The sequence below is a fragment of the Scardinius erythrophthalmus genome, assembly GCF_964197995.2.
Source record: "Scardinius erythrophthalmus genome assembly, chromosome: 6".
NCBI classification, from domain to species: domain Eukaryota; kingdom Metazoa; phylum Chordata; class Actinopteri; order Cypriniformes; family Leuciscidae; genus Scardinius; species Scardinius erythrophthalmus.
The window spans coordinates 19,611,440-19,638,559 of record NC_138226.1 but is presented as its reverse complement, the minus strand read 5'-3'; the positions used below and the strand labels follow the sequence as shown (position 1 = coordinate 19,638,559).

Genomic DNA, 27,120 nt, shown 5'->3' with positions numbered 1-27,120 from the left:
TCCTGTGCCAAATAATAGAGACTCGCTTTATTAAATTCACTGCAAAAAGAATTTACCTCACTTTGTTGTCTATCAGAGTTCATTACAGGAAAAATGGCCCTAGATTGTTCCAGGAAAGAGAAGCTGTGTAAATCGAGACAGAGTTCATGTAATGTAACTTCAAGGGCAGAATTATTTCGATTATAAATAGATAAAATCACTCTGGATTCAATGTAGCCTAAATTAAATTTGTTCTTAAAGCCATTGTGCCTCTCCAGAAAATGTGGGCTAAAGCACTATTAGTTTTAAGATCTCTTTATGAACTTTTTGAAGTCAAAGTGGTAGTTGCGTAGACTGTCAGTAGAGGGACAGAAATCGTTCAGATTTCATTAAAAATATCTTAATTTATGTTCAGAAGATGAACGGAAGTCTTGTGTGTTTGGAACGACATGAGGGTGAGTAAATAATGACAAAATGTTCATTTTTGGGGCGAACTATCCCTTTAATGTTTTTTTGTGTGTGTGTGTGTGTGTGTGTGTGTGTGGAAACCATAATACTTTTTTTCAGGATTCTTTGATGAACGGAAAGTAAAAGGTTTTTTTTTGTTTTTGTTTTTTTGTAAGAACATTACTGTAATTTTTGATCAATTTAATGCATCCTTGCTAAAGAAAATTTGTTTTTAAAAAAACGTATTAAACTCCAAAAGCAGGTTTTTTGTGTATGCAAAGCAGAAAATGCAGAGAAAGCAGAGCTGGTCATTCTCTGTAGTCTTTAACAGTTTGTTACGGAGTGGACAGATTCTCCTTTGTTATATCAGGAAAAAAAATACGTTCAGACAGATTGTACGGGCAGGGGAAAAGAGTCATAGATGCTCTCAGCGGACAAAACAAACACTCACACCTCTGTACAAATCTGACAGGAGAAAATCCGTTTTTCTAATCCCTTTTCTCCAGCTGACTTATACCAGCTTTTATTATCTGATCCAAGTTAAAGCAATTATTTGTCAGTGTAAACTTGTTAAGTCTAAATTTGATGTCAGGATTAGCGACAGGGATAAAAAGCACTAGGTTAATCAGTCCTTGACATTTCTAGTATCAATATACCCTTGCCATGTTCATGCAATGTAAATATTCAGTGCAATCTTCATGCAAACATTATTTTGCTTAATGAAACCTTCAGTGGTAAACCATTACACACTTTATGTGGTCTAGTAATATTAATGCAAGATATAAATATGCAGACAGTGTTTACAAAGAAGTTATTATGACTGTGGCAGTAAATTCAAGTCCAGATGAGTTTAGTGTCAAGTGTTTAACTCACCTTGCAGCAGTGGCATGATGCATCATGCTCTCCAAGAACTTGTGATGAAAGTTATACCAGCCATCTGCAGACTTGAGTCTTGTGGAGGAGTCTGAAGGTTCAGGTGAGAGATATGAAGTTATAACTTCTATTTCATGTCAGTCCGGAAGTAACGTTACATTTTTTTCACCGACAGAGCCAGATCAAGAATGTCAGCCGGGAGAGCCTGATCTGTAAAATAATTATGTTCAGAATGCAAAATAAGAACAAGTACAATGATGTTAGGCTGTCCATAGACATAAAATACTGAGGTTCAAGATTGTGTTGATCTGTTTCTTGTATCACACTTCATACAGTGTCCAGTGACAGTTAGATATGCAAAATGTAGAAAGATTTGAACGAGTTATTGAGTTTTCGTTTACTTTAAATGTTCTTATTACAGGAATTTTCAATTTGCTTGACCAATCGCTACATTCAGTGGATAACGTTAGATGTTTAGAGATATTTCTATTGTTTGTCGTCCATGGTAACCTTTTTATATATTGTCTATGATGGTAACTGACCGTATCACCCCGCGCATCCTGATGACTGCAGCTGCGCCACTCACGTGTCTCTCGTATCACTCCGCAACTGGCGCCGTCTGCATCGTAGTTGATAGTTCATCCAAAAAATTTTATTTTCATAATTTACTCACCTTCATTTTGTTTCAAACCTGTTTGAGTTTCTTTCCTCTGATGAACACAAAAGAAGATATTTTAAAGAATGTTGGTGACCAAACAGTTGACAGTGGCCGTTGACTTCCTTAATAGGAAGAAAAATAATATGCAAATCATAATGGCAGCTGTTAACTGTTTGATTACCAACATTCTTTAAAATATCTTCTTTTGTGTTCAGCAGAGGAAAGAAACTCATACAGGTTTGAAACAACCTGAGGATGAGTAAATGATGACAGAATTTTAATTTTTGGGTGAAATATCCCTTTAAGATAATTCAATTCAGATTTATGATACAGGTAAAGTAAAAAATGTAGGCTTATGTACAGTAAATTCATATCAATAGTTCATGTCTACGTATTTATAGCCTATTTGTTTTTTGGCTGTGTAATAAGTGGGATAATGTAGGCTACATAATTTAGTAAACTTGTTTCAGAACTTTATAGAACAGTGGAAAAATCACAATAACAACACTCCCATGTAGGCTACCCAATCAACCCCTCATATAATTTAATGCTATTACAATCACTTTTTATTACAACACTAAATGAGTTTCCATGTAAATTACTGTAATTATTAATGACAATTAAACTTACTGTATTTCTTTTATAATTGAGTACTTTGATGGATCTAACGAAGACTATTAAGAATCAGCACCAGGATAGACAGAAACACAGAAACACATAGGGAAGAGGTGAGAAGTCCTTAGAGAGCCGGTTACTGCTAACGGCACCTTTCCTCGAGAGAGAGAGAGAGAGAGAGAGAGAGAGAGAGAGAGAGAGAGAGAGAGAGAGAGAGAGAGAGAGAGAGAGAGAGAGAGAGAGAGAGAGAGAGAGAGATCGCGCGCAGACATGGCTCCATGCTCCAGCTTATCCATGTGATCAAAGAGAACCTAAAATGGATCATCATTCACAACTAACAAATAATGAAGGCAAGTCTTTCATACAGTGCTGGTCAGAAAAAAATGTGTCACTGAGCACAAAACCAAGCATCTGCAATGGCCATCCCAGTATCCAGACCTAAATCCTATAGAAAATGAAGAGAGGAAGCGCCAACATGGATCTGGGAATCTGAAGGATCTGGAGAGATTCTCTATGGAAGAATGGTCTCTGATCTCTTGTCAGGTGTTCTCCAAACTCATCAGGCGTTATAGGAGAAGACTCAGAGCTGTTATCTTGGAAAAAGGAGGTTACAAAAAGTATTTAATAAAAAGGGGGCAAATAATTCTGACCAGCACTGTATAGTCCTTTTTTTTTTTTTACATGAACAAGATTAGATCACAGTTAATTCTGCAGAAGAGGATGATACATGTATATTATGTGAAAGATAACACATATTTGATAGAGTGAAGATGGGGATCATCACTTCATTTACACTCCTGTTGCATTATGGGAATGTGTTGACAGTAACTAAAGACAGTAATGTTGTTAAATGAGTCAGAGTTTGCCATATGAGACACTGGCCACCCTATTGTGATTTACTGAGCCATCATGTGCCCTTTTAAGGTGTGTAAAAGTGTGTGTTGCGAAGTACATGGCTTGAGCTGAAAGACTCACAGCCAGATATATTTGCAAATTTAATGCAAACTAATGCAACTGGTTTGTTATAATAACTTTTAGAAAATAAGAAATAAAATAAAACATTTAGTCAGGTTTATTTCTAATATGCTGATTTGGTGCTTAAGAAACATTTCTTATTATTATCAATGTTTATTTTCAATTATTATCAATTTTTGTGGAAAACGTGATACGTGTTTTTTTCCAATATACATTGATGAATAGAAAGTTCAAAAGAACAGCATTTATTTAAAATAAAAATAATTTGTAACATCACAGATGTCTTTACTGTCACGTTTGATCAATTTCGTTTGATCAATTTAATGTGCCCTTGCTGAATAAAAGTATTCATAAAACTTTTTTTTTGAATGGTAGTGTATACAAGACACATTTTCTGAAACCAAGTGTTAATAACATAAGGGCAAAAATACTGCTTGTTGTCTTTCAACATATTGCTGAGATGTTCTGTTGGGAATTATCAATCTTGAACACAGAACAAGCAGTGAAAACTGTTACGTCACAACAGTTTGAATTTAAATCACTTCTTTTCCCCCCTGGATGAGTAAGGTTGTGATACCAAGAGATTAATCATTCAGCGTCTCATTAGAGAAGTGAGAAGATGTCTCTGACCCATCGACCAAGTGTCACAGGCATGTCTTTCATAATCGTGGTCTTTAGACACATTATTTTAAAGAGTTTGGTCTGCTTTCTAATATACTGTAATTAAATGAAGGAAGAGCACAGAGAAAAACAGAGAATGAAAGGAGTCTCTGCATGATGTAAGTTGTTTATTTTAAGCAGAGTTGGACAGTAACAAAGTACATTTACTTGAGTACTTAAGTGTGAGTATCTGTACTTTACTTGAGTATTATTTTTTCGGGAAACTTTTTACTTTAACTTCACTACATTTGAAAGACAAATATCGTACTCCACTTCAATTCTGTCAAGGTCCTTGAGTAGAAAGTAGTAATGCCAGTCAGGGGATGATTTTGGTTGCAGGGGTTGCATTTTGGATTGTCAGATTGACGTCAACATTCAACGTCGTCTGACGTTGATTAAATACACACAGACGTTGTATTTTGGTTGGAAATGAAAGTCGGGTTGACGACTGATGTTGGTTTCTGCGGTTTTCGTTTTCAACCACGTCGTCTGTCCAACGTTAGAGACTAATATCAATCTGGCCTGGATTCTGACATCAACCTGCTTTTCATTCTCAACGTTGGGTTTGGTCTTCTAAATGCAAATTTTGTCATTGTTTTGGAGCACACTAGCTTACAGATAACAGTAAGGCTAACATATTCATACTATAAGCCAAAAAACTTTAAATAGGGCACTATTTGAGGGAACAGCCATTGGGTGTCCGAAACCATTGTGGACGTTATTGAGTGACTTATTCAATATCACATTCAATCCTACTGGAACTGTGTTCTAGAAATAAATGTGATATTGATATGAGGGTAGGCAGGCATAGATTCAGAGGCATATAGGTACTGTAAGTATTACAACAATAATTAAACAATGCATTGACATTTACTTTTTACTTTTGATTAGTAGCCTACTAGTAATTAGTACTAGTACTTTTAAAAACAAGTACTTCTGTACTTTTACTTAAGTAAAAAACGGTCTTTACAACTTGTACTTGTAACGGAGTTAATAATTTTTGACCAGTAGCCAGCCTATCTGTAGCCTACTTTCACTCAAGTAAGGCAGTTGTGTACTTTGTCCACCTCTGATTTTAAGGGTAGTAAATAGTGAATATGAGTGTGATGTATGTGAGCATTGTTTATGTAAGGGTTAATGCCCGACGAGGTGTCCATTATCAGGTTTTAATGGACGGACGATTGCCTCCGCCGAAGTCCATTAAAACCTTATAATGGACACCTCGAAGGGCATTAACCCGCTTATACCATGGTCACTTTCGAAAGAAAGAAATATTTAATCAATTAATAATACTTTAATGTGTTTTAGAGTAAAAAGGGTTTTAATTTATTGAGTCGAGCGCACTATTTAATATCTCCCGTATACAGGCGTTGCCAAGCAACGTGGCCACAGCGACCCGACCGCAGCAGTTGATCAGTGAGTTTGAGCCAGCGCAATCATTTAGAACTGTCATCAGGCAAATTGACGGGACGCCTTTCCTAGGTGTACATTATCACTTTTTAACGGACACCCTGCAGCCAATCAGAATCGAGTATTCACCCAGACCATGGTATAAGGTTTGTTGAATTATTTTTTGCACATTTAATCCTGTGAAAAAAATATTTCTGTGACCTTACAATTGAGCAAGGTTTATAGACGAGCATGTGGCTGCAGCGCTCTGTGTAAAATCTGTGAGCTGAAGCAACACAGACGAACAGCTCAACTGTCTGTTATCACCTCTAAGAGTCTTAATCGTTTTTTCCTCCAGCTCTTCTTTCGTCCTTCCCTACTCAGCCCACAGCTTGGCGAGAGCATAGACTGAAGAAAAAGCTAAAAGAAGAAACACATAAAGATGCACAGTAAGAAGGAAAATAATAAATGATTGTGTGATTATTCCCTAGCAAGTCATTATTAATTGCAAGCAGGAAAATCTCTAAAGTGCCCTGACACATTCGCTCACCTATTGGTACACTTGACATTAGTACACATTGTTTCAAATAGTCACATACTGACTCACCATGCTGGATGCAAACTAGACTAAAAATGGACTTCTTTGAATTTACCCAGTCTGTGCTTTTATACCGGATCTGAACTAAACATATGAAGAACATCTAGGATAGTTGACACTCTTTTAAATTCTCTGAATCTGCCATTGATTTACCACTATCGCTATGAACAATTATTTTATTTGTAATAAATTGTCATGGATGATTTTGGCCCAATTCTACATTTGTAGAACATTTGTGACATTTCTAATGTCAGTAATTTATCCACATTATATATGATAAACACTTAAATCAAATGTAATTGGTATGTTATGATAACACAAGATTTGGGTGTTCAGCTGGTTGTCAGGTGAATTCATTTGTGTGATATAAAATCATTTAAGATGCTGTGCTGGCCAATTAGTGTTGATGCGCCATCTGGTGGCTGTGAACGACCAGAAATATCTTCATAAAATTTACTGAGGACAAAGAAAGAATTCAGTGCTCAGAACGGCACACTGGGACTGTTAAACCCAATGATCGTGCGCAATATAATAAGGCAGCAAACTGATTTTAGAGCTAAAAAGAGAAACTAATTCAGAAGTTTAGAACTACCTTTTAAAAGAGAGTAATGTGCAAAATAAATTAGATCAAGCATATTCTGAGCCCCGTGTTGCCTAGTCTCAATACAGCTTAAAGAAATAAACAATATTCAGTATGCAAATAACTATAATTGAAATTTTGACAGTTAGACTTGAATGCGCAGTGTCAATAGGAGAATTTTTAGAATTTTATATTAAGACATATGAGGTTTAAACTAAATATAGATACCAAAGGCCGAAAAAATGATCATAGTTTTAAGGGTTCAGGCTGAATTCATATGCAGTTTTGAACACACCCTAACCAGAATGTTAGAATAATATTGTTTTGCCTTGCAATGTAATACATTTAAGCTGACAGTCTGAGCAATGATAATGCACAGAGCAGGGACAAATATATATGCGTGTGTGTGTATGTATATGTGCATATATATATATATACACACACACACACACAGGATAATTGGACTTAAAAAGTCATTTAAATCAGACACATTCCTATATTACTTTACTTCAGCTACAGAGAGGAAACAAACCATTTACAAAGAACACTGCCCTTCTGTATACACAAAATAGACTATGTAAAAAAACAAAACCATAATCTTTAAAAAAAAAAAAAAAAAAACTTTTATTTACAGAGTCTGAAAGTTCAGAGGTATTTACAATGCTATTTATATTCCAACTGTAAACCAGATATTAACGCTTCACTAGATTACAAATATGCAAAATGCAAATGAGTCTGTCATGCTGCACACAATGAAAACAATGCACTGGTGACATTTGAGGCCAGTGGATTGAAATTATGCAAACAAATGATGACTGTAGGCATCTGGAGAATGAAAAACAAACAAATTGATAAAACATATCCAGGTTTATGAGGCTTTGCTTAAGAGAGGACCTGTGTAGGTTTGGTCCTCTGCTCCTCTGCAAGGTATTTTATGTTGCCATCCGGATCTCCACAATCACAGAGACAAGATAAACTGATGCAGACAACATACTTTCATACCTTTCAAGCTGTTCAGGTGGACAAACTCAAACACACACACACACGCACACGCGCACACACACTCAGTCTGAGTCACTGCTGCTGCTGGAGGAATCTGTTGACATGGCCTCAACATCATCTTCATTTTCTTTGTTATGACCAGGTGGCTCCAGGCCAAAATCGTTGCCATGGTGAGGAGGCAGAATCCCCATGGAAACATCAGTGGACTGCCAAGGATACTGTGGGGTTAGTACATCTAAAAGTGAAAGGAGAAATATACATTAACAAATAAAAAGTACATAAATCACACACACATTATAAAATCAATATAGCCCCTTTCACACAGAGCGTTGATCCCAGAAAACTGACATTGAATTGCTAGAGTGGCTTCTGTGTGAACGCAAACACGTCCCGGGATTGATCCCGGAATGTGGACCTAGTGACATCGCTGGAATCAGTCCCGGAACGCGGCCTGTGTAAACAAAAGACAGGACTAATGCCGTAAGGGGTGTGTCGTAGTGATGACGCATGTGTTTGTCATCCTCTTATCACATTCCAGAAAATCACTGGCAGTGTGAATGAACCAAAATCAAAAGATCCCGCGACACATTATCCGGAATCTCTGTGCGAAAGGGGCTTATGATAAGGACAACTAAAAAGAGAAGAGAGCATGGACAGATGAATCAAACATCTAAACAGAAGAGTGAACCTGCCTGGTAACCTCCCAGCAGCCAATGCATCTCCAGGCAGGTGTCCGTTCACTCCATTGGTGGACATGTTGCTGATGTTACCCAACATTCCACTGCGCATCTCCAGATCAGTGGGGTACGGCCTGCGGGGGTCACCTACACACACATGCACATCATGTGAGCTTACAGAATAAAATAAGACATAAGCCAATCAAGTCACTGGAAATGTTTCAGAGTAAATCAAGTCAGATAGGAATGACAGGAAAGGAAGAACATGATGTAGAAGAAAGTAGTAGTCTGTTTACCTGGAACCCAGTTCAGAGGAGCACACACTGCATTACTGGCACTGATCCTGTGAGCGTACTTGATGATCTCCTCTGAAGAGATACTCCCTAGTCAAAACAAACAGAACAACCAAAAAAGAAGAAACATTGAGGAAATTCGATTTTAAAATGTAAATATGTATATTTGTGTGTATTAATATGTATACATAAATGTATATGTAGATACTGTGGTATATCGAGTAAATATCAAGTAAAACTAAAAACTACAATTTACTTGCATTTCAGTCTTACGACTATCAATTCTACTGATAATGAACACATACACTGGAATATAAGTCACATTTTTTATTACCTGAAACACGCTGCAACTTGAATTCTAAAGCAACTTATATAATGCAATTAATGTCAAGCAAACAAAACATGCGCAAAGCACTCACAATTTGATTTGCGCTGAATAAGAGAGGTACATAACCCTAATTTATTTGTATAGCACATTTCCTAAACGTCAGTAGTTTCAGTTTCACTTTGAATAAATTTGTTTAAGCTTGCTGTATATAATAAATGTTGCTTATAATGAATGCCATTAAAATTTATGTTGTTTTATTCTCAAATTTTTCCTTCCTGTTCTGTTCTAAATACAATCAAATTTAAAGGATTTGTTGTGGATTCAGGGGAACTACTAAAATACATGTTTATAATTTTTGTCAATATTTTGTTTTATTATTACAGAGTGTAATAAAATGTGACTTACACACCAATGCGACTTCTGGTTTTTCTCTCTCTCTCAACAATGCAATTTATTTTGACCCAGTGAAACTTATTTTGTGTCACACAAAAATACCTTTTCTGGCCTTTTCAATAGACTTCAGTTTCTCTTTGGCTTGATAGACAGCAGTGGCCTGATGATGAATGAAAAACAGAATTATTATCTGATTCGGTCAAACACATTTTATATATATATATAAAAAAAAGATTGGATGGGTTGCACTTTATTTTAAGTTGTCTTTGTTACGGTATAAATACTCAAACAAGTAATATTACAACAATATTAATTAACAACATGCACTGATTATAGGGTTAGTTTCTTGTACTTAAGTAAACTTTACTGTTATTTCTATTAGTTCGTACAAATAAGATGTATAACCAGGATACTTAAAAGTGTCCAAGAATGTGAGTTTAATCAAAATGCATTGGCAATGTTCTGTCATTTCAAACGACCAATGATTTATGTGAGTGCCTCAAATCAAATGCACAACACAGAAAGCAGTGGTTAGAGCTGGAAATTAAAAAGTTATTTCAAACGTAAAAAAAGAAATCATAAAAGATATATATTTTAACACTATTGTAATTGCAAAGCATACTTTTTTTTTTTCCATAAAGTGATAAACTATTTTGGTTTGCATACCAACAACATTGCTGAAACAATTGAATGTAACTGAAAAGAAATGTGCATTGACTCATGTCAGTCACCAGTATGTGCTCGGCCTCTTTGAGTTGTTTCTGGAGCTGCTGGATATCACTGTCTCTCTTCTCGACTTCCTTCTCCAGCGTCTGCATCTCCTGGTGAACTCTGCCCTGCTCCATCGCCGTCTGCATCAGCTCCTGGAACTCTTTATCTCTCTGCACTAACAGCTCCAGTATCTGTTCACAGAATCAGCAGCATATATATACTAATTCATCATTTTATTACTGACTCTAATGAAATGTTTTAGCAAATGTAATTTAATTTAAGTTACTTTAAAGCATGTAACTGCATGACTTTTCCGGATTTTTCATCAGAACTTTAAAGCCTGTAAATATCAGTGAATTCACTTCTACTTGAGATCTCAGTGTTGTCTCAGTCACTGATTGAATATTGTCTATACGCGCGCGCGCGCGTGTGTGTGTGTGTGTGTAAACAGTGTCTCTCACCTGTGTGTCCTCTCCAGGCTGGGGCAGTTTCTGTGACCTGGACAGTGCTAGCATCTCTATCAGCTCTCTGCAACAGAAAAGAGAAAATAAAAGAACGAAAGAAGAGCCGTGTGTCTGAACAGTAGTAGTGTATATTAAGTGTATTACTAGGAGTAAAAACAGTAGGCTGGGGTGGACAAGAGAGACTGGGACTTTATTTATTCAAGTATTAACTAACGTTAATCCAGCAACTGTTAGCAGAAATCACTGGAAATCTCATGAATGAACGAACTAACGTAAGCAGTTTATTATCATTCTGCTTTGTGCCAGCTAAAACAAACAACAACACACAAATGGTTAACGTATTCTTCATCTAAATGTGCAAAATATATGACGACAAACCTGGATAAAACTTCAATATCATCCAGAGTGGATAAAAGCTTTTCTTTCGTGGACTTCTCTGCCGCCGCCATGACTGTTTCTCCTCACTTGCGCATGCGTGAGAAATGAAAAGCAAACGCATGTGTCAAACAGTGACGCCTGTTGGCAGTAGGACCAAAATGCTAGTGATGTGACGTTCGGCACCGAGGCTTCGAAGCTTGTATCAGAGAATGTCTTGTATCAAAAAAAAAAAAAACATCACACATTGAAGAAGTGTATCGTTTTGCCATAACCACGTGCTATGTGACGTTCGAAGCTTCGTTTCCACACACAGTCACGTGACTGCTTCGGATTCAGAATCAGATTCAAAAATAGCGCGAACCCCTTGAGCAGGTTTCGAGTGTCATACCCTTGCCTTCGGTAGTAGTAAAAAAAGAAAAGAAATAGACTAGCCCTGTTGAACAAGTCCGGTTTCTTAATTAAAAAAAAAAACATTAATTTATTAAATTACCCACAAAAATGTATGTGTAAAATATCAGCTCCCCAGTTCACAAGCACTTCACCATTCCACAACAATTCTTTTTAAATTTTGATTATATATGCCTACATGAGCCTTGCCTATGAACTCGTAGGATTAGGACTGAGGCTAAAGTTTATGTGAATAAGGCTGCATTTGTAGATCAAAGCAGATTCATAAGAATTGTTTCTGTACAAGTGAATTAGTCCCATTATTATTTTTTTCATGACTTAATTCTTACAGTTGTTTGTTCATACATTGTATAAGAACTACATCAACACTAACACTTGAATTATGATGATTAATTGTATTGCTTTGTGGTTTACAGAGCAGAAAGTGATTTATTAAATAAAAATAAAAAATAAAAAAGGTCTTCTGTGACAGAAGGGCAGCTTTTCCACCTTTTGACCACAAGATGTCGTTAGTGTACAACGTGTTGAAAAGCTTCGAGTAATGAACCATTTTACGATACAGAGTCGAGGGGGAAAGTACGGAGCCCCTAAACGGGACGTGGTGGTGGAAATTATTATTTATTATTTATTTTTTTCAAATCTTTTGCGTTCCCACCAGAAACTTTTGCGTTCCCACGAGAAACTTTGCGTTCCCACGCAAAACTTTTGCGTTCCCACGCAAAACCTGTTTTGAGCTCGGACAGACACTTCCTGTTGTAATGTCCCACTGGCAGTGTTTCAGAGCTCCCTCCGTACGTGAATGGAGCGTTTCATAGTGTTTGAACTTGGACTCAAATATAAAGAAATGCGGTCAGTGCTTACTGTCAGTAGCCTACAGTGTGTCACAGTGAATCTATTGAATATGTTTAATAATATAAAATGTGCAGAATTGTCACCAAATTTAGCTCACACATCACTGCTCTCCTGCTGGTTATTCTACATTACTTAGTTTGATAAAAAATGCAGAATTTTTATGATTATTTATTATGAAATAAAAGCAATAACTTCACCCTTTTTAGAAAAAAATATTAAATAACTTCACACTGTGTGAAGTGTAGGCTTACAGTGTAGCCTACAGTGTAATGCCATCAAATTCAGTAAGCAAATATAATGCAAAAGCTGCGTAGCCTACAGTACCAATATAATTTGTGTAAAGAATAGGCCTATACTTATTTTTTATGTGCAGTTACTTCCCAAACTAATTGTTGTAGTCCTATAACCAACATTAGAGCAGAACTAAATTTGGTGTGTTACAGTGAAGTTATTGAATATTTTTCATAATATAAAATGGGCAAAAGCAGTGTAGTATGACCAACACGGGTCACCATTGATGTTTGTAACATTGAAGTTAATGACTATTTTTGTATTTTTGACTGTGAGTTGATGCTGTAGTCGTTTTTGGGTTATATTGCACTTTGCAGACGGTCCCTTTGAACTAGTCTCTCAACCGCCTGCTCATAGAGATCAATTTAGCCTATATTATAAAGCTTGTTTTGATGAGAATCGGGTTGTAGTCTAGGTTACTGTGATTGTAAATAGTGTCGTTTGTGTTTTAACAACGTTTAACTCAAGAATAGGGAAGTTCGTATAGCCTATGTGAATATTGCCAACTTCACTTAACTCCTTTAGTTAAGCACTGACCGCATTTCTTTAAATTTGAGTCCAAGTTCAAACACTTTGAAACGCTCCATTAACGTACGGAGCTCTGAAACACTGCCAGCTGGACATTACAACAGGAAGTGTCTGTCCGAGCTCAAAACAGGGCTGCGTTCAGCCCCGACAAAACGTTGCACAACGTTTTTTAAACAGAAACGGTGATGCGTTGAACACACTGTTCTGATGACGCAAGAGTTGCAACTATGGCAGCTGAGAAGGCCATTCTTTGTGTTCTTTGTGAATAATTTTCTGAGCCTGATGAAGTCGGTATAAATGTGTTTAACACTACAAAATATGCCCGATGTTACTGCACTTGCCGCCCAGAACAAAAGAGAACATCCCAATCGAGTGAAGGGATTTGTGGAAACTGAAATGGAAGCACACATCTTACCTAATTCAGACTAAAACACATCTATTTAGCCTCACATACTGACTTTATTTGTAGTTCATACTGTTTACCCTGTATTTTCTTTCTCATTTTTAGGAAAAGCACTTAATTACCATTGTTTATTTCTATACCAAATCTCATACACTTGCAATGAAGCTAAAAATATAAACAACTGTACTCGAGTCCGGTCTCGAGACCGATTTCTGCTTTCTCGGACTCGACTCGGACTTGTTCCTTCAAAGACTCGGTCTTGACTCGGATTTGGCATAGGCGGTCTCGTCCCCATCACTAGTCCACTAGAATATACCACTAGAAAATTTTAATTTGCTCTGCATGTCCTATAACTATGATTAAAATCACTTTAATACCGCGTGCTTTATATACATGTTGCTGCTGATTGGACTGCAGTTCTGACACACCCACCAAACAAGAGAAAACGTATCTCAAACCCCGTTGCACACCGGTGCACGCCGTTTCCAGGAAACATGACGTTCAACCCGGAAACCGTAGCAAAACGTTGCGCACCGTTTTGAACTTGAACGTGCCCCTGGATTTGCGTGGGAACGCAAACTGCGGGGTAATAATAGAGTAAACGACGAAGAACATAAACCCGGTTACAATTATGCTGGTGTAACAGTAGCTGGTTATGTTAATTACTCAGCGCGGGTGAAGATAGCCAACCACATTTGTTTTTGATGATAGCTCGATAAGAATATTTGCATAAATATTATTATTATTATACAGTTGTATCCGGTTCTCAACCTTTTTGATAAGGCCTCATACTGGCCACAACATAAAGGCCCCCTCCACTTTTTTTAATTTACAGAAGTAGGAGTGCGTTAAAATAAGTAACTAAAATAATTTTCATTAAAATGATAATAATTTAAATGTAGCTTATTTCAAAGCGTGTTTTGTCTTATTTTAAATAGTTTTAAGTCATCTTGAACCCCAAAGGTATAGCTTCCATGCATAAACTATTCCATTTGTTAGCTGTTGTTGTTGTTGTTGTTGTTGTTGTTGTTGTATACTAGGCTTACTGGATTATCTATTCCACATTTACAAGTAACGAAAGGTAGTAATCTTCTAGTAATTATTTCTGTGTTATTTCCAGGTGTTGTAGTTGATTTTCTGGTAGTTGTCACTAGAGGCAGTGGAGCCTCTGTTGTGGTCTGTCATGTGCGTCACACACAAACATTGTTGCTGATCAGGAAACTAAACGCTCTCAGTTTTGTCTCACTTCTCTTTCGCTTTCACAGTAACAACAACTTACAGAGACCTTTCAGTATGGTTAAAGTTTCTTTTAACACGGCTCTCGCCCTAAAGGATCCGAAGAAGGAAACCCTCATTCCTGATGTACAGGTACGTTATTAACAAATCTTGCTCACTTTTATTGAATTAGGAATATTACGTCCAATAATGTCTTAATTATTTTAATCAAAAAGGCTGGTAATGTGTGCTCGTTGTTCTTATATTATCTTGAGAGAAGTAGCTAGACTATCTCAAATGCATAAGTGTGTGTTTCTTTGTTTAAGTTTTAACCTATTTTTTACAGTCTATGGTTTTAACAGACTTTGATCAGTTCAGTGAAAGTGTTATATAAAATGGCTGACGGCCCAAAGCTTGTCAAAGACGGATATAATCACTCATCCATATATACCCTGGCAAAAATTACTGCAATAATATGAAATACTATTATTTTATAGTATTTATTATATACAAATATATTCTTCGATTAATATTTCATGTTCAATTTTAACTTTTGGGAAAGTAATTACACAATGTGATTTTTTTTTCTCACTACCACTTTTTGGTTATTATATCTGAATGCTGATAGAGAATTGCTCTCATTGTATTTTAATGATAGAATGTGCCCTTTCAAATAGGAAGGAAAGTAAGATACAGATGGCATAAAGTCTTTTTCTGTGTACATACTGTATAGGCTAAGGACCAAATATCTGAAAATGTCCTCACAAATACAAACAATTTAAAATCGATTTGTTTAGACTATCCACAAAAGTAAACTGATCCAATCAAGGATGGACTGTATGGGCAAGTGCGCAGGGGCCTTTGCCAGGGGGCCTCGAAATAAGAAAAACCCAGAAAAAAACAGAGATGGTTAAACGCATTTCATTCGGACGTCACATGGTATTCTGCCATCTCAAGTGAGATTTCAATCCGAAGGGATTGAATATGTTCAGTTCTGTGAACAGAATAGAATAACATCGATAGACCACTTAACAGGAAGTGTAGAGCGAAATTTACCCATGTTAAACATGACTACAGAGGTTTATCACTTAGTTTAGTGCTTTCAAATATGACAATTTATTTTAATTAAATGAATAATAACTTAATATTTAAATAAATAACCATGGATGTGATAAATATCCACTTGTATATTAAATGATAGTATGGTAATTTATATTATATTTATTTACAGAAGTAGCCTATATTGCACTCCAAAAAACGATGCAGCGATGCCATGGAATAACCATTTCTTCTATTCAGTTAATCTTTTTGTGTGTGAAGAACTGAAGTAATAATCTGAAGAAGAACCTTTTCCACTATAAAGAACCTTTTGCAACTTTATTTCTTGTGTTTGCGATTAGGGAGGGAAGTAAATAAAATTCGTTTGCATTTCACTATTGAATTAATCGGTTATGACACTGGAAAAAAATCATCTTCAAATGTCTGTGTGGTGGTAGCCCAAGACGTTCTTGTGTTTTGTGAGTTGGAAGCAGTAAACACAGTTGAATTTCTACGAATGGGATTCTTCCAGACATAGTTTAGCTGTGTTTTTCACAGCACACATTATTAGTAGTACCAGGAGACTTTTCATGGGTTGTGAAAGACAGACTTGTTGAGGCATGTTTGATGTGTGCACTCTCAAACATGTTTATGATAATGAGTGTATTGCAAAAGGAGTCAGGGCTGCAAGCCAAGAATACAAAAGAAGATCCCAAAGTGCAAAATAGAAGCATGCAATATAGAACAATATTTGATATGATTTCTCTGTAGAATCAGGAAATGACTGAAGCCAAAGTTTCTAGAAGCTTTAAAAAGACTCTTAACTTCCTGGTTAAGGCCATTCTGTGTGGTTACGTCAATGAGAGAATGTGCAAAAAGTCTAAAAACTGGTTTTGCTTTTCCACTACAAGTTATTGAATAAGGATAAACTATTTGGATTAAATGAGTAGAGCACTATGAAATGATTTATTGGGGCAGTATCTCACTCCTGCATTATAAATGTTGTCTGTGTCTCTTTATTCAGGTTTAGATAGTCACTTGAATTCCCCTTCTGCTCTTCAAATAGAAACAACTTGATTTACTTTCTCTTTTGATTCATATGTGAGCTTCTGTCTGCAGTTATTGTTTGAGTGAGTGTTATAAGTGTTATATGGATTAAATGTTGCTGATTATTCCTCCTCGTGACTTTGCAGAAGTTGATACCAAACTGTTTTAACACATTTTGACTTGAAACCAGAAAAGAGAAACAGAGAGATTCTCACTTCTTTTTTTTTCTTCTTTTTTTTTCTTTAACTTTAATTAGTCATCATTTCTGTTTAAATTCATGTTTTGTCCTTTAGTTCTTTGAAAATCACCCTTTTTCTAAGAAACCACTTTAATCCTCTTGTTAACCTGTCCTTGTGATTTAGGCCTAAGCCTTGTTTATTATGCTGCTCACCAAGCCTGCATTTATTTGATCGAAAATACAGTAAAACGGTAATATTGTGAAATATTATTAATACAATTTGAAATAACTGTTTTCTATTTTAATGTTTTTAAAATGTGATGTATTCCTGTGATTTCAAAGCTAAATTTTTAGTAGGCGCTCCAGTCTTCAATGTCACATTTATCCATCAGAAATCATTCTAATATGCTGATTTGGTGCTCAAAATAATTGCACATTTCTTATTATTATCAATGTCGAAAAATTTCTTCTTGGTTGATATTTTTGTGAAAACCATGATAAAAAAAAATTCAGGATTCTTTGATGAATAGAAAGTTCAAAAGAACAGCATTTATTTGAAATATAAATCTTTTTGTAACATTATGAATGTCTTTACTGTCACTTCTGATCAATTTACTGCATCCTTGCTGAATCTAGTAAAACAAATAGTAGATTTGAATGGTAGTGTGTGTGTATCTAGAGTTATTAAGTGACTTTAACCATCATTATACTGTGTGATCTGTCCGGTAGGATCCTGAAGCAGCGGTGGGGGTGCGTCAACGGTCTAAGGTGTGGTGCTGGTGCTTCTGTCTGGGATTGGCTCTCGTGCTCTCTGGCATAGTTGTGGGAGGAGCCTACCTGTATAGGTATTATGTGTTGGAGGTGAGATAACTGCTGTAACCATGGTGATATCAAAAACAAAACATAACATCCTGTCATCTTGTGTCACTGTTTATCTTTATTTTGATTAGTTTTTATATTTATGTCATAATCAGTCTAAGCCTGTTTCATAAAGCAATTCTCAACCATGATTAAAAGTATGCAAGATACAACCCAGAATACATAGCAAAGAGAATAAAAATGTTTGTGCGACGATGCAAGCCGCCGATTTTACATTACACGGTGGCAACTTCTAAGAAACAAGTCACTGGTATTAAAAGAGGAAAATACATTTCTTCATAAAGTGATCACATCTTGAGAAAAAGTTTTCTTCCAAGACAAGGCAGAATGCTTAAGACTAGAGATCGACCAATAATCAGGTTTCCCGATATTTTTCCCGATATTTAAGCATTTTCCCATAATCGGGTATCGGTTTTGTAATGTCAGATTAACCGATAAATGGCGCCATCTTGTGGCCGTGTGAGAATTAAAGGGTAAGTTCACCCAAAAATGAAAATTCTGTCAGTAATTACTCACCCTCACCTAAGACTTTCGTTTATCTTTGTAACACAAATTAAGATATTTTTGATGAAATCTGAGTGCTGGATCACTCCTCCACAGGCTTATGGACACCTTAACTTGCTGGCCCAGAAAATGTATTAAAGACATTGTTAATATAGTCCAAGTGATTCCAGTGGCTCAATCTTAAGTTTATAAAGCGACGAGAATACTTTTTGTGCGCAAAAACAAACAAAAATAACGACTTTATTCCACTTTTCATTTCCTTCTCTCTGGGCCTCGAGTCTTTTCATGTAGTGTTTTTGCGTAGCGCTTCTGTGTTGCACGTCACCACGTATCACACACATGACCAGCGTCGCCCAATAGTGAGCCTACGTGGTGACGTGCAACCTACAGTCTATGCGCTACGCAAAAACACGTGAAAAGACTCGAGGTCCAGAGAGAAGGAAATGAAAAGTGGAATAAAGTCGTTATTTTTGTTTGTTTTTGCGCACAAAAAGTATTCTCGTCGCTTTATAAACTTAAGATTGAGCCACTGGAGTCACTTGGACTATATTAACAATGTCTTTTATACATTTTCTGGGCCAGCAAGTTATAGTGTCCATAAGCCTGTGGAGGAGTGATCCAGCACTCAGATTTCATCAAAAATATCTTAGTTTGTGTTCCAAAGATGAACGAAAGTCTTACGGGGTTGGAACAACATGAGGGTGAGTGATTACTGACAGAATTTTCATTTTTGGGTGAACTAACCCTTTAAAGCCGTTACAGCGTTGTGTCTGAGGGGGAGATGAGTCAACAACGGTGTTCAAAGGTAAAATAACTTGTCTCCCTTCATTAATAAACTGAATTAATAATTAATAATAATTAATAAAAACAAAATGAGATGTGTAACTTAAATGCTTCATATGTAGTTTAAACTTGGCGCTAAAAAATAGATATGAACTTACGGAATCGGTCAAGTCCCTGTCCCAATAAAGATGCAAGTTTACATGAATTAAATATAACAGCCATGAATGAGTGCATGTTGTAAATAAACGCGCTGAATTGAATTCCCTCTCTCTTGTCTATGCTCGTCATTAGTCTTGTAAAGTCGTTCATGCTCCAGCATGGCCACCGTATGCAGCTTTTAACACAATCCACTCGTTTCAGAAGCCGCGAGAGAAGTTCTGTATAAACGCACAGATAAAAACAGCGCAAACAACACATAAACCTTTTAAAACAAATACTTAGATTTATGCCTATTATATTTATGGGGAGTTGATAGATTTCTCTGTCATTTATTAATGTTTTCCATTTGAACCATTACATTTTGTAAATGTATTTTACCTGTTGTTAATATTAATGCTATTGTTATTTGTTATAAATAAAAAGATGCAACTAGGATAATTAAGATACACTAAATTAGTAATGTTTTTTATTCAGGCGGTTTAGATTTTTTTATGCTTTTTTTATTTTTATTTGTTCGAATGATTTTAACATGCTATAATTGTGACCATATATTTTTTCATATTTCAGACTTTCAGACTCCATTTATTGATGTAGAATCGTTTTGTTTTGTATGCTAGGAGGGAGTGAAATTTCAGAAATTACAGTAAATAAACTATAAATAAATAAATAAATAGCTATTAGTTCTATATATTGGTTATCGGGCACATAAACATGCAAATAATTGGTATTGTATCGGTTATAAAAAATGAATATCAGTCGATCTCTACTTCAGACAGCAGGACATTTATAGATCTGTTCCTGTAAGTTCATTCTGTATCAAGCTTTGCTGTTTTTCCCTAAGAAACCTGATAATGTGAGCTTTTTCGAAGACGATGAGGTGGAGCTCAACCGAGTGCCAATGCCCGAGTTCAGAGACAGCGATCCAGCTGACAACCTGCGTGACTTCAACATGGTGCAAAAATACACACACACACAGTGTTCAGCCATAACCACCACACACATATCATCAGTAGTGTTGTTCGTCTGCTATATTTTTCATTTAGTTTTAGTCATGTCATTTTTGTCAACCTTATAATCACAAATATAGTCGAGATCCATGTTTGGATTTATTTATGCTCATGAAGGAACACAGACTGAGCAGATTACACTTTAATTTGAGCAGAATATCTCAAATGGAGTCGGTCTGATTTTGATACGTTGCCGCCAAATATCATATTTAAATTGATAAAATAAGGCGCTCTAAATAGATTTCCCTGCTCCCTGCATCACTAATTCATGGCTCCTCGAGGTGGCGCTCAACACATGAATGAGGGAAACGTGAACAGCCTAAGAAAAGTAGGTTTTTAACGGGATGGCGGATAGCAGGGTGAGTAAAATAATAGATGCCCCAGCCACGTTTAAGTCTAAAGTCTAGACCCGCTTCGGCTTTTATAGCATTGATGGGACAAATAAAATCGACAAAGAGTACGCGATATACAAGAACTGCCTGGTAAAAGTAAAGCACACGCGTAAAACCACAAACATGCAAAGCCACTTGCAACACCATCACCCTGATCTCATTGAAAATGTTCAATTAAATTTATAGATTGAATATAGATTTTCTAACAGTTTAAACTTGAATAAAGAAAACCCGCACTTACCCTTTTCACGGGCATTTTGTTTTCATAGTTAGACAGATATCGTGATGTATCATTTTAGGATTGTCTAGCAATATATTGATTATCGCAGAATTGCTGTATCGTATCGTGAGGTAATGTACCCTGTGATTCCCACCCCTAACACACACACACACAGACACAAATACACTCTCTAGTTGTTGTTTTTGAAAGGAATGGCTGTGATGTCCTTCTGCTTTTCACCAAATCATTTGCACACTCGTCTTATTTTATTTATTTTTGCTATCCGAAGCGATTGCAACAATATTGAAATCTCCAGTCTCCGTGGTCAGCGTTAGTCATTAGTCACAGCATTAGTCATAAAAAAGGTCATTGACAAACATTTGTCATCATAGTTTTCATAAAACATCGATTTTGCGATCTTGTGATTGCAAGAATTAATGCAAATTCAACCAATCACCATTATTTGTGGCAGGGAAGTGTATACCCAAATGTTCTTGGAAATGTTGATGCAGACATAAACATGCTTGTTTTTTACTCTATATGTATTTCTAACCCAACAGGAGGAGGAGGTGTTTGTCTGTGGGATGAAGTACTTTGAGGAAGACTATGAGTTTGATGAGGAGGTGGAGGTGGGAATGCCGCTGAGGCAGATTGACGAGAATGTGAGCTTTTTCGAAGACGATGAGGTGGAGCTCATCCAAGTGCCAGTGCCCGAGTTCAAGGACAGCGATCCAGCTGGCATCCTGCACGACTTCAAAATGGTGCAAAAATACACACACACACACACACACACACACACACACACACACACACACACACACACACACACACACACACACACACACACAGTGTTCAGCCACAACCACCACACACATATCATCATTTAGTGTATTAATGCAAATTCAACCAATCGCCACTATATTTGTGGCAATTTGCTTTTTTGTAGTATTTTCAAAAATGTTCTGCAAAAAAATGCTAACCTGAAGGGGGAAAAGCAATATTAGCTAATCAAAATTCCTAAATCATTAGTAACAAAATGATCACTGTGTTCAAATGTCCTGTATTTGTATCCATTGTAAACTGAGTGGGGATTGGACTGGTTTTCTAAAATGTTCAATCTCTTAGATATTAATGCGCAAAAAGTATTGTTGAGGACAAAACAGTTAAAGACCCCGAACCAGATATGATGAATGAAGATGTTTTACATCATAATGCATTGATAATGTAATGTTTTACATTAACAAAAATCACAGCAATTATACCCTTCACCAAGGTCTAAGCTACGTCATTGCCTTTGGTAGAATGATTCTGGCTAAGAAATGACAGAAGCATATCTCCATTGATCAGAACAGCGTTTCTGGGCGCAAGCTTGTCCGGAACAACAGTCAGTCAGTCTCCAATAATGCCAGTTGTTCCTTAACCTGTAACCTGTAACACAGTAATACTAGCTCCTTCAAGGTCGGATTTGGTTTGGCTCTAACTATAAACAGGAGACTCTTCCCAAAACATCAAGATAACATGTTCTTTCTCTCAGTGAGAGGATACTTTAATATTGAACAGTAAACACTTTAACAAAAAAAAAGGTCACTTAAACTATTGATTGCAATGACCCCTGTGACCTATAGCTGTCAGGGTAAGCTAGAAACACAGATATATGTATTGACGCATGTTTAGAGGCCTCTCTCAATCCTTACAAAACAAGTCCATATTTCATTTCTGGAAGCCGGGCTAAATGACCCTCGGTCACCTCTTAGATATTTAATACAGACATGAAAGAATACCTGAAAAGAACATTTTGGTAATCACACTCACATAATGTATTAAGGAGAAATATTGATCATTAATTAATACGTTGATTATAAATCATAAATGTAAATCACTCATCAAATCACTCAAAAGGATATAGATATATTGAAGAGACATGGGATTCCAGAATTTTCCCCTTCAGTATATATTATGTGCAATAATTATAATATGTGATTTTATCCCAAAACCACAAAAAAACTGTTTTCAGAGAAGTTTGGATCTGGAAGACTTTTTTTTGTTGTTGAAAGAAGTGACTACTTTTAATCAGCAAGGATGAACTGAATGTATCAAATGTGACTATAAAGACAAACGTCACAAAAGACTTATATTTAAAAAAAAATGCTTTTCTTTTCACCATTGATAATCATAAGAAATGTTTCTTGAGCAGCAAATCAGCATATTAGAATTATTTCTGAAGGATCATGTAACTGTGAAGACTTGAGTAATAATGCTGAAAATTCAGTTTTGCCATCACAGGAATAAATTACATATTATAATAGAATTAAATAAAAAAAACACTCATTTTAAATTGTAATAGTATTTCAAAATATTATGGTTTTACTGTATTTTGATCAAATAAATGCGTACAAAATCTTACAGACCCCAAACTTTTTTACATTGATGTAATTGTACTCTCACTGTACTCTTACAAATACTACTTACATAAATACATGATTATTTATGGGTTTTCAATGCTAAACAACACTAAAATGCTGCAAATATCGCCACAGTTTTTGTTAGAAAAAAGTCTTGACATATTTAGATTATCAATATGGATTTTTCATTGACCAGTTCTTACATTTTTACTTCTAGCCCCCCTAAATCTTGAATAATTGGTTACATCTTATATTATAATAGTAAAATAATGTTGTCAGTCTTAAGTGCATGTCTCTGGTTCCATGTGAATAAACCTGTATGTCATTCTTTGCTGTCAGAGGCTGACTGCTTATCTCGACCTGAATCTGAACAAATGCTACATCATCGCCCTGAACACCTCCGTCGTCATGCCACCCAAAGATTTCCATGAGTTCCTGGTCAACATCAAGGTAAACAAGGAGACGCTGTGAATCCATGTCAATAAGTGGTTCTAACTTCTTGTTTTTTTTTTCACACAAATGCATTTCAGACATTAAGCCCAGGACACACAAAACAACGTTCAGCCGTCGGGCCGTTTTTTTGAGCATTGGTTGGCTTAGTTTTTCCGTCAGCTCTAATCGGAAGCCATCAGGGTTTTTTGGGCTAATTCAGCATGTTGAATCGGCGTCAGTGCCTTCGATGAGAGAGAGAACTCTGATTGGCTGTTGCATGAGAATAAAAGCGAAAGTAATGAAAGCGAGTTATAAAGTCAAGTTTTCCAAGATCTTACCGAAGCATTCGAATGCACAAATATTTTCATAATAACATGAGCCGACTAGAATGAAGAAGTGATCAGCATTATTGATATTCAAACTGGTAAACAAGCGCTGCTGTTTTTGGTTTGTGTATATTAATTTTTTAAGTTCAATCAACTTGGATGTTTAAGTCATTTCAACTTAAATTACGTTAAACTGGCTTAAAAAAAATCTTGAATAACTTAAAAAAAACAAGTTAAAATTGCTTAACTTGTGTTGATGAGTTAAAGCAATGTAAAAACACGTTATCATTACTTATTGATCATATTATATTTTACAGGGTTTCCCTTTTTGAATGACGAAAATAGATTGATACCTGCTGATACATTGCCAGTTATCCCTTTTTTTGTGATGCAGCCGACGAGAGGCGACAATAGTCATCTTTGGTTGCCGAGAGTTATTTGACATCGGCTCAGCGTGTCCCGGGCCTTAGGTTCACGTTCTCTGGGTGTTTTTTGCAGGCAGGAATATATCTTCCTCAGTCGTACCTGGTGCATGAAGAGATGATGGTGACAGAGAAGCTGGACAGCACCAGTGATCTGGGCTATTACATCAATAACATGTGCAGTGACAAAGACACGTACAGACTGCAGCGCAGAGAGACCATACTGGGCAAGTGTACACAAACACTTTGATAAGACTGTGTTTACAGGAAACAGTGGTTTTGTCTATGCATAAACTCAAGTTTTAAGCACAAATACGGGCATAAGTGAAAAGGACAGTATTTCCTCTCGTTATGTTCACTGTATAAGCATGTACATTTGACATGTGCTGGCCTGCCATAAACTGAATACATGTAAGATCCAGTTTTACATCATAGCTGCTGCATACTTTCAAACTTCTGAAAGCTGAATGTGCTTCTCTACAGGTATGCAGAAGCGTGAGGCTCTGAACTGCCACAAGATCCGCCATTTTGAAAACAAGTTTGTTGTGGAGACTTCGATCTGCGAGCCGTGAAGAACGAGAATCGCACATGGGTGTCTCTGACACGGCAGCAGATCTTCAACACTTTCTTTAATTCAGTGTAGCTGTTTGTTTTTCAGCTTTTCATAAGCCTTTTTTTACATCTAAAATGTGAAATTGTCTTTTCTGCACAAAGAGTTGTGCTATTTTTTGTGTGTCTTATGCTCTTTTAGGAATATTAAACTTAATAAAGAGTCACAATGTGCACAAGAACAAAAAGGACTAACAATAGTGATTTTAGCGCATATAGAAATCTGATCAGCATTTAGACAGCAAGTACTTTATTAATTAATGAGTTTGCTGAAAAAGTTTTAGGTCTTTTGTTTTTTCACATTTGCAACTTCTACTGTATTCAAGGTGTCAGTAAATTACTTTATAATCAGGATCACAATGTTGCAGTGCTAAAATGCATACCTCCGGTTTCACAGACAAGGTTTAAGAGTCCCATGATTAAAATGCAGGTTTGAGCTGTTTTAACTGAAAGCAACTTGCACTGATGTTTCTTAAAATATGTCAGTGCCATTATGTTGTCCAAAGAAGCACACCAGTAATTTTTTTTAATATAAAGGCATGTTTATAAAGGCCTAATCCTGGCTTAATCTAAGCCCTTTTTGTGGAACCAGGCCATAATGTCACAATTTGAGGTATTGAAGAACTATTCTGTTTTAAATGGGATCAATAACCATTCATACAGATCACTTTCAGTCAAATAAATGAGTATATAACTTAAAAATGCTTAAATTACCACAAACCTGAAATAGTTTTTTGTTCTTTGCTAAAATATGCTAATTTGTATACTAGCTGCCTTTAAACAAGATCCTAAACTTTACACTTGTCTGTCTTTAGTCATAAGCTAATGAACTCCATCTAAGAAAACAATAAATAAACAGAAAAATCTTACAAAATGTTTGTCATGTTTATTTTAAGTTTGTCAAGATACACTACTGTTAAAAAATTAAAGTATATATAAAGAAATTTATAACGTTACAAAAGATGTCTATTTCAAATAAAAGGTGTTTCTTTTCTTCTTTTTGTTCATTAAAGAATCCTGGAAGAAGTTTCCATATGTCATGTGATACTGAATGGCTGCTAAAATTCAGCTTTGCATCACAAGAAATATATTGCATTTTAAAATAGAAAAACAACTTTAAATTGTAATAATATTTCACAATATTCGTGTTTGTACTGCATTTTTGATCAAATAACTGCAGCATTTATGACATCTGAGACTTCTTTCAAAAATATAAAAAGAAAATCATGGGTCAGACTGTCTCGTGGTCTTCGAATTTTGGTCCTGGCTCCTTGGACATTCATTATTTACCCAGTAATAGACATTGTATGTGGTCATTCGTTGAAGATAATGTTAAAATATTTAATCCGATCCCAGCCTAACATGCAGAGACAACTATAAGCAAGCAATTTGTAGGTTCATTCCCCTGATATGTAAATACTTTGTGTGGCATGTGTCAGCATCAACATTGAGAGAATGTCATTTTAGTCGCATGGCATTTACGCCCAAGCAGGACACGTACTTCTGAGAGACCAAACTAACTCGAGTGGTGCTCACTGCAGAGCCATTGCAGCCTCTCAAACTAACCACTTCCCCTGGGTTTTGTGGCTCGAAGAGCTCAAATGCCCCCTCTGGTGGTGAAAGCAAATTCCTGCATTGTTGAACTAAAAGTTAACGGACTTTCATTTAACAGAATAAAATGAAGACGGACTGTAAACTTGTATACATCGCCCTAAGTACATGCTACAACAAAACATTCATGTCTGAGATATCACAACTGAAAACTTGTGTACTTATTTTCCAAAGTTCAAATTACTTTAGCCAAACCGACAGCTGTCGCTCATTTCATTAAAAAGGCTGTTTGAAAAGGTGAAATTTATTTGAAGATACTGGACTGAGGATGTAGAAATTTCAGCATTCATAAACAAGATGGCGGACAATGTTTATGACCTGAAGACTTTGAGGTTTCCTCCGAGATAATATCTGTCAAAGCCCCGAACGGCTCCCTTCAGACTGGTTAACCAGC

General features: G+C 36.1%; 2 protein-coding genes across 12 annotated transcripts; one reads left to right on the top strand and one right to left on the bottom strand.

Moving 5' to 3' along the window:
* Window positions 1-7,371: 7,371 nt before the first annotated feature.
* med4 (mediator complex subunit 4) lies at window positions 7,372-11,241 on the bottom strand. Its single transcript, XM_081369649.1, has 7 exons — window positions 11,021-11,241; window positions 10,640-10,706; window positions 10,199-10,369; window positions 9,570-9,627; window positions 8,750-8,836; window positions 8,469-8,600; window positions 7,372-8,011 (listed from the first exon to the last, which is right to left on the bottom strand). The coding sequence occupies exons 1-7, from the start codon at window positions 11,089-11,091 to the stop codon at window positions 7,839-7,841; spliced, it is 759 nt and encodes a 252-aa protein (XP_081225775.1). The 5' UTR covers window positions 11,092-11,241; the 3' UTR covers window positions 7,372-7,838.
* A 2,786-nt stretch (window positions 11,242-14,027) lies between these two features.
* Window positions 14,028-25,989, top strand: itm2bb (integral membrane protein 2Bb). Of its 11 annotated transcripts, none has more exons than XM_081368840.1 (9): window positions 14,072-14,465; window positions 14,623-14,687; window positions 14,768-14,870; window positions 17,710-17,841; window positions 20,147-20,257; window positions 21,485-21,685; window positions 23,666-23,776; window positions 24,583-24,733; window positions 24,990-25,989. In XM_081368840.1, the coding sequence occupies exons 3-9, from the start codon at window positions 14,796-14,798 to the stop codon at window positions 25,076-25,078; spliced, it is 870 nt and encodes a 289-aa protein (XP_081224966.1). In that variant the 5' UTR covers window positions 14,072-14,465; window positions 14,623-14,687; window positions 14,768-14,795; the 3' UTR covers window positions 25,079-25,989. The 11 variants fall into 11 exon arrangements, with proteins under 11 accessions (XP_081224968.1, XP_081224972.1, XP_081224966.1 ...); XM_081368843.1 differs by having other exon boundaries at window positions 14,334-14,465; window positions 14,623-14,678; XM_081368846.1 differs by lacking the exon at window positions 14,623-14,687 and having other exon boundaries at window positions 14,031-14,088.
* The last annotated feature ends 1,131 nt before the right edge of the window (window positions 25,990-27,120 follow it).

Bases quoted from the DNA above. Each gene is read 5' to 3' on its own strand.
- med4 (XM_081369649.1), bottom strand. From the start codon at position 11,091: ATGGCGGCGGCAGAGAAGTCCACGAAAGAAAAGCTTTTATCCACTCTG. The intron at 10,370-10,639 runs GTGAGAGACACT...TTCTGTGAACAG, and splicing joins AGCCTGGAGAGGACACACAG to ATACTGGAGCTGTTAGTGCA. The intron at 8,601-8,749 runs GTAAACAGACTA...ATGTGTGTGTAG, and splicing joins TCCTCTGAACTGGGTTCCAG to GTGACCCCCGCAGGCCGTAC.
- itm2bb (XM_081368846.1), top strand. From the start codon at position 14,796: ATGGTTAAAGTTTCTTTTAACACGGCTCTCGCCCTAAAGGATCCGAAG. The intron at 14,871-17,709 runs GTACGTTATTAA...TCTGTCCGGTAG, and splicing joins CCCTCATTCCTGATGTACAG to GATCCTGAAGCAGCGGTGGG. The intron at 24,734-24,989 runs GCAAGTGTACAC...GCTTCTCTACAG, and splicing joins GCGCAGAGAGACCATACTGG to GTATGCAGAAGCGTGAGGCT.